This window comes from Cryptotermes secundus, unplaced genomic scaffold, assembly GCF_002891405.2.
Source record: "Cryptotermes secundus unplaced genomic scaffold, Csec_1.0 scaffold792, whole genome shotgun sequence".
Lineage (NCBI taxonomy): Eukaryota > Metazoa > Arthropoda > Insecta > Blattodea > Kalotermitidae > Cryptotermes > Cryptotermes secundus.
Window position 1 is genome coordinate 848,038 of NW_019725425.1, and position 12,431 is coordinate 860,468.

At 40.0% G+C, this 12,431-nt stretch overlaps 1 protein-coding gene across 2 annotated transcripts in view; it reads right to left on the reverse strand.

The window, feature by feature from the left end:
• Positions 1-12,431, reverse strand: part of LOC111863409 (xanthine dehydrogenase) — an 82,844-nt gene that overhangs the window by 59,832 nt on the left and 10,581 nt on the right. For both annotated transcript variants that reach the window (XM_023849711.2, XM_023849712.2), the window contains exons 2-3: positions 8,118-8,155; positions 6,341-6,510 (exon numbers count right to left, since the gene is read on the reverse strand). In XM_023849711.2, the coding sequence (XP_023705479.1) occupies positions 6,341-6,510; positions 8,118-8,155 (208 nt within the window). The remainder of the gene's footprint in view (positions 1-6,340; positions 6,511-8,117; positions 8,156-12,431) is intronic.

Below are 12,431 nucleotides of genomic sequence, written 5' to 3' on the forward strand. Positions count from 1 at the left end.
ACAAACACAGAAAATGCAGCCAAACATCCATGCCTCGACTAGGATTTGAACCCACGATCCAAGTGTTTCAGCGGGTGAAGACTTTATACAGCTCGGCCGCTGTGCTCGGCACTGTGTTAACATTATGAGGTATTACTGGAACCCCGAAGGGTCATTTATATCGATATTACATAATTTTGTATGTGTGTGCGTGTAAAAACTATTATCAGTGTGTGTCCTTACTAAAACGTTCTGATTAAAGACGAGGAGGTCTAAAATTATATGCAGTAGACCTATATAAAAAAATCAATGTTGAGATTGCAGTTCTGTTCCCTTCGTCTGTCGGGTATCATCGGGATTTCTTTCCCATCAGCAGTTCAAGTATTTTTCAGATTTTAAAAGACACAATGATATTGAATCCAACCTCTCTTTGCTGACGCTTTGTGCCAATAGCAGTAGAAAACCTTATTTAAACTTAAGTCCATGAATATGGAACTGTGTACAGCTAATCGCGTTTTAAAAAATAACAATTTCAGCATTATAGTTGGGCAAGAACACACGACCTCTAAATCAAATTCAAGAAAGTGTGCATCACTAGTTAGAGCACCGTCCTCTATGAAAAATACATAATATTTATTACCCGTCTGACTTTTCCTTTTATATCTGTTCCCTGCCTTTGTCATGTGACCACAAATGTTATATGCATCACACACGTTATTATAAGCTAAAAAATAAAACCATCACTCTAACAGACCGTGGAACTCATAGGTTTCTGAGACTTTGAGGCTCCAACATTTTCTAGACAATCGGCTCACAGATGGCAGTGAGGTTGTCAGCCTTACGGGCCGTCTGTCCTTTACCCCCCAGGAATATTCCTGGTACTTATTTCTGTTAGAGGCTGAGTCTACCTCAGGACCACAATACGGCTGGAAATATTAGGGCAATTGAAAAATTCAATGACCTCATCGGGAATCGAGCCCGCGACTTTCCAGCTTGTAGCGTAGTGCCTCAACCACCTACGCTACCGCGTGCCCCACACGTTGCTACTTCAGGAATAAGGAGCTGTATTGAAACCACTGCTGAACAACTGTCGGCTCAGCTGCTTAATTTCAAATGCATAGTGGTTCCTCCTATACGCAGTTCGTCATGCTTCTGTTACATTATTGTTTAAGTACTACTTGGAGTCCCTCTTCTGCAGTTGTGAGAATGAACTTCAGATTATGAATTTATGTGTTCTGGAACAGATAGTTTTCAATCATCTGACATTTTTCTTCATCGCTAGAAATTTGGAATTTTCTTCATCGATCTTATTGTCTGTGCTAAAAGAACTAAACTCTGTAGCCTTTAGTCCTAAAGCGAACTATATCGATCGAGCGACCGCCGCTTGTCGGCGAAGTTAGTGCCAACTTTTGCGCATAAAGGGTGCCACGTGGACAGCTCAACGGATACCCATGGCCCTTAATCTCGGTTTTCTAGACCGGAGTCGTCATTCTCTTGAAATAGCTTCTCAATTATCCTCACGTGGCTGATGGACCTCTTTCCAGACCTGCTACTTAGAAAATCTTGTATCGCTGGGAATCGAACCCGGGACCTCTGGATCTATAGCCAGGCACTCTGACCACTAGACCACAGTGGCGGTCTATTGGTTGTGCTTCTTGTTTTAAATTCAGATCTCGAAGGCATGTCCCTCACAACTATATTTGCATTAAATAACCTTGGAAAACTTGCGGACATTTGTCGCTTTCAGTCAAAGGACAGACCCTCTCGTGTGTTCTACATATCTGACTCCCTTGAAACAGCAGCCGATCCCAGAGTACGTCATACTGCAGAGTTGCTTATGAACGTTTCCCAAGTTTCCAAAATTATGAAAATATACTGAAGCCAACTTAATCAAAATAATTTCTGCATTTCTGTAAACATCGTGACCAGCCTTATTTACATCGTATGCCGCTGGACCGAAGAATTTTGTTTGCTTCGGTGGTTGTCTTGGCTTATATATACGGTTCTAACTTAACTTGTTTAACTTTTATTAGAACCATATATGTATAAGTCAAGATAGCCACTGAAGCTAAAAAATTCTGCGGTCCAGCGGCGTAGATAGCTACGCTATACTCTTATTTTGAGAAGGTTTAATCAAAATTTTCGCCTTTTATGTCAAATGTATTTTATTTTGAAGAATACTAACTGTGAGATAGGTAAAAAGTAAAACTATCCCTGCAAAACGCCGTGGAGGCTCCTAGGGTTGTGAGATTTCGAGGTGCCACACTTTCTAGAAAATCGGCTTACAGATGGAGGTGACGTCAGCCTTACGCTCCGGCCGCCCTGTACCCCCAAGGATGATTCCTTGTACTCATTTCTGATTCTCGTCCATGATATGTATATTGGCCGTCTTGTAGTGCACTCAATCTCACATGTCACTTCACTACATGTTTCGGCATCACTGTGCCATCCTGAGGTGTGTTATTTACGTCAAGCTATTGCATTGCTCCCCATTATGTGTCGTTTATAAAATTATCTAAAATGCACACTCTTCTCTAACTATAATATAATTTATATATATAAAAATTTCTTAATATCCATCATCTTACACGTTTTAACTCAAACTCGCGTACTACGTCATTCTTCCACTATGGGAGTTATTCTTCCTATATTTTTATGTATATTGTGTCTTGTGATGTGTCCTTTTTTGGCTACGAGAGTTGTAATCTGTAAATAACACACCTGAGGATGGCACAGTGATGCCGAAACATGTAGTGAAGTGACATGTGAGATTGAGTGCACTACAAGACTGACAATATACATATCATGGACGAGAATCAGTGCAACAGGACGCTAAAATACAACATTTCTGATTAGACACTGAGTCGACCCGAGGGCCATAGTGTAACAGGATTGATTACTTACTAAAGGAGCTGAGCACTTCTTGAGGAGCCGCCAATTCTGCAGCTACTCAAGACTTTCCCACCATTTTATGGAACCCGAAGGTTCATTACCGTGTTCACGAGAGCCCTACACTGGTCCCTATCCCGAGCCAGATCAGTCCAATCCATACCATCCCATCCTATCTCTCTAAAATCCATTCTAATATTGTCCACCCACCTACGCCTTGGTCTTCCCTGTGTTCTCTATCCTTCTGGCTTTCCCACCAATATCCTATACTCAGTACTCGTCTCCCCCATTCGTGCTACATGACCTGCCCACCTCATCCTCCTCGACTTGATCATTCTAATTATGCTTGGAGAAGAGTACAAGTTATGAAGCTCCTCATTATGCAGTTTTCTCCAACCTCCTGTCACTTCATCTCTCTTCAGTCCAAATATTCTCCTCAACACCCTGTTCTCAAACACCCTCAGTCTATGTTTCTACCTTAATGTCAGAGACCAAGTTTCACACCCATACAGAACCTCAGGCAAAACTATAATTTTGTATATTCCAATTTTTATGTTTCTGGACAACAGACGAAAAGACAGAAAGTTCTGGACTGAACGGTAGCAAGCATTACCCGAGTTCAATCTCCTCTTAATTTCCTCCTGAATCAGGTTTTGATTTGTTATCGTTGTTCCCAAATATCTGAACTGCGTCACATTTTCAAAACATCTGTTTCCTCTCTTTATGTCATGATTTTGCCCTGTATTTTGGTGACAAGACAGCAACATATACTTAGTTTTTTTCTGTGTTTCCTTCTAGACCAACCTCCATACTCGTGTCAATTAAAGTTTGTGTGTTTTTCTTTGTGGTATCTATTTTATCACCCAGCAAATTCACATCATCAGCATAGAACAACAGCTGATGTGTCCTGTTCAATTTCAGTCCCACCTGGTCTTCCTGGACCTTCCTAATGCAATATTCTAAAGTAAAGTTGAAAAGGAGTGGCGATAAAGCATCTCCTTGTTTTAGACCATTCTGGATAGGAAATTTATCAGACAAATATTTACCTATACAGGCTCTACAATACGTTTCATTTAAACACATTTTAATCAGCCTAACTAGTTTCATGGGTATCCCAAACTTGATTAGAATATTGTGCAATATTTCCTCCTAATTGAATCACAGACTTTCTTGAAGTCTGCAAATATCTGATGTACTGTCTCATTTTTACTTATGCCAAATAGAAGTAATTAGCTTATGGATTTTATAACATAATCTTTCGCCTCCTCTTCCCTCTTTTTATACCTGTAATGCCTGCTGGTTTTAAATCTTATATTGTGTCAGATTTTCCATATTTATTTTGCTTGGATCCTGTAAACTCTGCAATTTGACTTGTTTTCTTTGGTCCAATAATTTTGAGCATCCTTCATCAAACCATGGCTTATGCTTCTTCAGTTCATAATAACCTAGACTCTCCTTGGCAGCAATTCTTATATTCTCTCTAAGAGTTTCCCAGGCTTTATTAACATCCACCTCAGTGTCTAAGTTTTCCAAAGCTGCAAATATGTTTGAGATTTCAACACAGTTTACCTAAGCTACAAACCTATTTGAGATTTAAATATGATACTGCTCTGTACCCTCTACCTCATTTAATTTCTTGAGATTGAACCTCTCCATATGAACTTTGTGTGTTGTTTGTTTGCTCACAGACAGTCTTTCCCTAACCTTTACCACCACCAGGTATTGATCAGTATCACAAAATGCTGCCTGAATGATCACACATCAGGTATATTTGAATGTCTTCTCCTATCTATCAAACTATGGTCGATTTGATTGTATATCTTCCCATCAGATGTCCAAGTAAATCTATGGATGTTACGATTTGGGAACATTGTACTTTTGAGAGTAAGATTTTTCGGTGTGGCAAATTTACTACTCTAACTCAATTATCATTACTAATTTCGTGCAAACTCTCATTCCCAATTGTTGGTTTGAAAATGTCTTCCCTCCATACTTTGGCATTGAAATCTCCTAACAAAATTTTCATAGGGTACTTCAGGAATTTATCAGATACATGATCTAGTTCTTCATAGATCCTGTCCTTTATATAATCAATTTTTTATCTTCTGTTGGGGCGTGAACATTCATAGCAATGATATCACACCAGCGACCATTTAGTATTATATATGATATCCTATCATTAACGAACTCTACCCTCTTGACTGCTGATACGTTTCTCTTATGTACGAAAAAACCTGTACCTTATTCATGGTTTTCATTCCCCTTTCCATAGAAAAATGTATAGTCTCCTGCTTGTGCGATGCCACCTNGTTCCGAATCTCATGTCCGTTTTTCTTAGCTTAGGTTGTTTATCCAGAGGATCCGTCCAGGTCCGAGGTTTTGTGTTCATTTTCATAACTGGATTATTTTTTAAGGTGAGGAGTTGTTTGCCCCACGCCCAACCCTCCTTGTCAGCTGTCCGCGACTGCTTATTCAATATATTCGCAGCTTCCCTCAATATCTGGAGGGCGTCTTGTCCATCCACAACCAGAGGTTGCGGGACCCACCTAACATGGACTGGAATGATTAGGTCAAATGAAAAATCCAACGACCTCATTGGGAATCGAACCCGAGACCTTCCCGTTTGTAGCATAGTGCCAACTGTAATATACGTTATTTTGGAAATTTCTGTGAATACTTTGTCTTAGTTCTAAGTCGGCGAATTACATATTAACATTTATATTTATATTTGTCACTGTATTAAATTTTGTATTTATATTATAAGTTGACCGCCTCTGTGGTCAAGTGGTCAGAGTTCCTGGCTACAGACCTAGAGGTCCCGGGTTCGACTCCCGGCTCTACCCGATTTTCTGAGAAGTAGTGGTTCTGGAACTGGGTTCACTCAGCCTCGTGAGGATAATTGAGGAGGTATTTCAAGGAAATAACCGCTCCGGTCGAGAAAACCGAGACTAACGGCCGTGGGGATTCTTTGCGCTGACCGTGTGACACCCTCTATCCGGGAAAGTTGGCACTAATTTTGCCAACAAGCTGCGGTAGCTCGGTCGGTATAGTTCACTTGCGGACCACAGGCCACGGAGTTCATTTTTTTATTATAAGTTGTTTTATATCTTATGGCTATACCTGCAAAGAATTTAAGGAATATCTGTAAGTTATAATTCTAACGAATGGACCAGTGTGTACAACCTTAACGTCGTCACATAGTACTTAGACACAGGAGAGAATTTATCTTCTCCTACTGGCTATAAAACATAAATTATACGTATGAACGTATACAATTTTTTTTGTATGTTTATTCCTAGACCACCTTTCTTACAAGCCTATAACAATGTTATGATATTCCTGTTTCATAACAAATTGACATCACCAGTACAGTCAAGTAAATGAAACTTACTGACGCTAACATTTGCTTCCCCCTCAATGTTTAATTTGTCAAATCTCAGTATGGTAAATAATGGAGACAGAAAAAACTCACCGAATTGACTGCATAGGTTGAGGTCTCTTTCGTGAAAGCATTTTTCGATGTCACAGCCACAATGCAAGACCCACAGCCACCCTCATGGCACATAACTTTTGTACCTCTCAGGTTGGCATTGTTCCGTATGTAGGTATTGAGAGAAGTGGCTGGTGAAACGTCTCCACTGACTATAGAGCAAAGTCACCAGTTAGAAACAACACAAATTCGGTGCAATATAACTTAATATAATAATATAAAAAATAAAATACAATAAACGATAATGATCTTAAACAAGGTAAATTACATAATTAAAATATAATTGAGAACTATACATATAATAGGTCCTATTAAGGGAGGTTGTTGCAATCGTAATGTTACGTCATAGTGTTTTTGCGGACATGTGGCGACAGTTTTCTTGCTTGTATACACGTATGAAGCGGTTAAAATGCTTGGAGGCCCGTTGGTATGCGTGCAGTATTGTCTAGTTTCAATACTCTTTAACAGGTACCTCTATTTATGTGTATTATATCCGGTCTGGTAGGAAGGCGGATTGCAATAAAGAAATTTACATTTTCAACAATTCACTCTGAGCATTTGTTCACATTTTCAATCCACTATCACAAACATGTCTAGCTATGTTAGCCCTCCTCCAGCTATTTTCCAACACATATATATTTTTTAAACGGAAGTAGTTTTGCAGAAAAAAAATTATTAAGAGAAATAACTCAGGAAATGAAGCCAACTACTCTTACAATCTATTAAATCATCAATAGCTTAATTACCGGTAACTCTTCCACAGATGTCACTATAACACACTAAAAGAAATCTGTTTGTAGTTCTAAGACTGAGAATGAATTTGTGGGGAAGCGATTTTCATTATTTGAAGGGTGAAAAGTTAACAATTTTGTGTCACTTACAGACTTAAATGACGTATTTAACGCATCTGTTGATATGGAATTTCTTTGGAAATGGATTGTGTGTTTAATTTCCTTAATATTTTGCTCATTCTCTTCCCATATTATTTAAATTTTCGATAACCAGCAGTAGGTTCTGGATTGTATTCCATAAAAATAAGTATGTTAAAATTATAGTACTAGCAAAGATGTTTATACAAATGTGTCTTTATTAGAATTGTATCAATTAATATGGTTTTTATTCAGTTGTCTTATTATATTTTTAGCAAATTCTGAAAAGTGATCATGTACAGTACTCTGCATACTCTTCAAAATAAGTAAACAATACCTTAACACATAACATTTTTAATAAAGTAAAAAAAAGAGCTATCCCTGTACCAGGCCATGAAGGCCCATAGGGTTGTGAGACATTGAGGGTCCCACACTATCTAGACAATCGGCTAATAGATGGCGGCAAGGTTGTCAGCCTTACGCTCCGGCCGCGCTTTATTTCTCAGAAAAATTAATTAATTAATTCCTGGTACTCATTTCTGTTAGAGGCTGAGTAAACCCCAGCGCCTAGTGCGGCTGGAACGATTAGGTCAATTGAAAAAATCCAATTACCTCATCGGGACTTGAACCCGCGACCTTCCTGTTTGTAGCATAGCCCCTCAAAACATTTTTTAATGCAGTCAGTATTTGCAGGTCTTCATTAGGCTCTTGCTTTCTTGAAGCGGTTTGCAAAGTGTGTTCTGTCATGTTTTGGCGTGTCTCCTATGTAAGTGGCCATGATGGTGTGAGGTAAGTGAAGTATAGGGATAGATGATGGATATGACAAGAACGACTACAAGTTTGTCGCCCTGTACCGTTCCTTCTTATCAGAAGTCAAATCATTTGCATACCTGTGTAAGTCTTCCCATTGATGGTAAATGTTACTTCACTGTAACAGACAGAAAAAAAAGAATGTAATCTTTAAATACTCGTGCACTATACAGAAATCATTGTGCTCTTTGAACCTGCAAGCGATTCAGACACAACATTCGATATGGGATTATTTAATGCAGAAAAAATTAATTCCCTTGGAAATTACGAGTATCAACCATTTGGGAAACAAGCACAATAGATCATTGTGGTCGCGGTGTAAGGGCCAAGAAGGCCCACCCCTTGTACATACATTCATTCATTTGGGAAACAAGAAACATGTGCAAAAATTATTTGGAAAAAATGATGTATACATACCAACATCATTCCAGAAGTAACTGACAAACTGAGAGATAGATGTGCGGACATGAAGGCAAACATAAAATTCTCACATACGAGTATGCACACGCACAACTACGGACAGATTTATTTGCACTTAGGTACTTAGACAGGTATCTGACTTGGTGTGGCTTCGTGGGTAGGCAGCAAGAAAGTAAGCAAGGAGACAGGTTGCTGTGAGGTAGAACTTATAAAAATTTAAGCTGGCCAAAGGTGAAATATGTCATAGGACAATAAGAAACTCTTCTTCCGAAATAGATTTCAGTTGGTAACTCAGGCAATTAATCAATTAGTCACCGAAATGTCAAATACTGGAACGAGAGAGTAAATGTTCATTCACTCACTCATGGAACTGAGCCCTTCTTGAGAAGAAGCTAACTGTTCAGTCAAGAACTTCCCAGCATTTTATGGAACCCGAAGGTTCATTACCGTGTTCACAACAGCCCTCCGCTAATCCGTAGCCTGAGCCAGATGAATCCAATCCATCCCATCCCATCCGATCTCTCTAAGATCCCTTTTAATATTGTTCACCCGCCTACGTCTTGGCCTTCCTAGTGGTCTCTTTCCTTCTGGCTTTCCCACCAGTATTCTGCATGTATTCATCTTCTCCCCCATTTGTGCTACATCCCTTTCACAGCTTATCTTTCTTGACTTGATTACTATACTTATACTTGGAGAAGAGTACAAGTTATGAAGTTCCTCATTATGTAGTTTTTACCAACCTTCCGTCATTTCACCTCTCTTCGGTCCAAATGTTCTCCTCAACACCCTGTTCTCAAACACCCTCAGTCTGTGTTCCTCCCTTAATGTCACAGACCAAGTATTGCACCCATACAGAACCACAGGCAAAATTACACTCGTAGTTTTTTATATTCTAATTTTTATGTTTTTGGACAGCAGACAAGAAGACAAAAGGTTCTGGACTGAATGGTAACAACCATTACCCGAGTTCAATTTCTTCTTAATTTTCTCCTCAATCAGGTTTTGATTGTTATTGTCTTTCCAAGATATCTGAACTGTGCCACATTGTCAAGACATCTGTTTCCTATTGTTGTGTCGTAATTTTGTCCTGTATTTTGGTGACGAGACGGCAACATATACTTAATTTTCTCTCCGTTTGCTCCTAGACAAACCTCCTTATGAGCGTTAATTAAAGTTTGTGTTTATCTTTATGGTATTTGGCTGAAACTTGGACACTTAGGGCAGTAGATCAGAAACACATGGAAAGTTTCGAAATGTGGTGTTGGAGAAGGATGGAGAAGATCAGTTGGACCGATTATGTGAGAAATGAAGAAGTGTTAATTAGAGTCAGTGAGCAGAGGAATATCCTACACGAAATAAGAAAACGGAAGGCTAATTGGATTGGTCATGTTTTACGCAGAAACTGCNTTACATTTATTCAACCATTTTGGAAAGGAAAATTATTAGAAAAATGTCGTTTCAATCTTGATTTTCTAATAGAGACAATAGAGGTAAAGGATCCGAACAATGGAAATTTTATCCCGGAGCGTTGTCAGACGTTCACTTCCCTTCCACTGAATTTTACAAAAGTATAAAAAAAAAAGAAAAAAAGAAATTCACACTGATTGGTTTAAAATACTTAATAATAATTGTTCCTTTCCACGGATTTGGTTTCATGTCTCTGGTAGGGAGGAATGATATGTGGAATTCTTGTGCACCAAGTCATGGATATATCTCACCCCTCCCTCCAGACTCACCCATCACAGACAGAAAGTTACAAATCATTTAATTAATGCCCTTTGCATTTCTTATCTTCCAAAGGCAGGAAGAAGCTGACCTCATTGCTGTACCTTCTCAATTAGACCAGGACCGCCTCACTCGAATTATTTAAAAAGTTTTTAATTATAAAAATGAATTGTAAAGGGGCCGAGTGTAGTACTGGAAGAGTAATAAAGCATTTTTTAAAAAGATGTATATTCAGGCCTGAGGCATCTTCACCCTGCATATTTATGGCCTTATTTAGGGAGAAAATCAAAACACATGTTTCAGACGTCTTCCCAGTAGGTTTTCAACATGAGGGATACCGAATCCAGATATCTGCCTTTGAAATTATTTTTCTGCAAAAGCTAAACTTTCCCTCTTTGAAACTTTAATTGGATCCATACTGACACAAGGTTGTTCGATATGGCTGGCTGCAGCCTTAAGCTACACCGTTTCCGCTTAGCAGTGGCCCCAGGCGGAACTCTGTAGTCGGTGACTTTCACCGGTTCTTCCAAATTCCTACGCTAGGCGAACTAACAGATTATCTTGCAAAAAAAAAAAGAACACGTAAAATTTAAGAACAGGAAATGCTGCTGACAGAGGCGCCCACCTGGAACACTCCAGGCGCAGACTGACTGGGGTCCGGCAACCCGCCCACATAAGACTTTTTACTGTTCAGCGAACATGCAAATAAGTACGACTAACCAAGATATCCAAAATTTGCAGACGAAAACCTGTGCGGCCATCCGTCAGTTTACATAACCTCACAATAGGAAAACAGCTCCTTATAGTAGAGTACACAAATATAATGCACACAAGAAGCAAAAAACAAAACAAAAACTCCGTGGCCTGTAGTCCGCAAGCGAACTACACCGACCGAGCGACCGCCGCTTATCGGTGAAGTTAGTGCCAAATTTAGCGGATAGAGGGTGTCACGTGGTCAGCGCAACGAATCCCCACGGCCGTTAATCTCGGTTTTCTAGACCGGAGCCGCTATTTCCTTCAAATAGCTTCTGGATTATCCTTACGAGGCTGAGTGAACCCCGTTCCAGACCCACTACTTCTCAGAAAATCTAGTTGCGCCGGGAATCGAACCCGGGACCTCTGAATCTGTAGGCAGGAACTCTAACCACTAGCCCACAGAGGAGGTTATAATACACGCATAGAGATAAAAAGGTAAAATGTGAAGCTGTCTCTGTAACGGGCAGTGAAGTCCCATAGGGTTGTGAGACGTCGAGGATCCCACATCTTATAGACAATCGGCTCATGGATGGCGGTAAGACTGTCAGCCTTACGCGCCCGCCGCCCTTTCCCCACCCCCAGAAAAATTCGTAGTACTCGTTACTGTTAGAGGCTGAGTCGGCCTCAGGGTCATATTGTGACTGGAATGATTAGGTAAATCGAAAAATCCAATGACCTCATCGGGATTCGATCCTGTGACCTTGCGGCTTGTAGCATAGGTCCTCAGCCAACTGCGCTACCAAGTTTCAAAAGATTTGGACAGAAATACGGCCATGAAACCAACATAGGACTCAGCGGCTTAAAGAATTACAATGACCAAACTCGACAGGTCAGAAATGCTACGTTTGCTACGCTGTGCTGTACGGGGGACAACTCTGCCTGCTTGGCTTGTTCTTCGAATTTGAAAATGGACCGCAAAAAACGCGGTGTCACATCCCAGAAGGTACCCTACGTGCTGATGTTGTTGCTCGCAGTGGGGACTTTCAGATGCACTCTCTTCTTACTCGATTTGACGGATCTGATTCGTAAGAGCCCATCAAGTTGATGTCTGCTACTGAATCGGATGAAGGTCACGTGGCCCTTTTGGAGTAAAAATATAAAAATCGATAATTTCCCACAGAACGGAATGTTCCTATATAATATTACGTCAACATGATATATTTGGTCTAGAGAATTAGCTCAAGTGCTGACGCTTGTGACTTTTGTTTAGAAGGTGCTTGGCGTGCTTGGTTCGAATCTCGACAGGAACACCAACCATATTATCTGAGGTTTTCCGTGATTTTCCTCTATTCTCCCAGAAAAATTCTGAGGCAGTAGGACTATATTGATGTACACTGATATATTGGGTTTTTGGACTTTATCCATCGTCCTGGTTTTTAAGATAACAAATAAAAACACGACGTTTCGGAAACTGGATCTGTTTCCGTCCTCAGGTGAAGGAAAACACCTATTCAGTTGGGTCCCTTAGAAAGAGCTAGCCTCAATCACTGGAC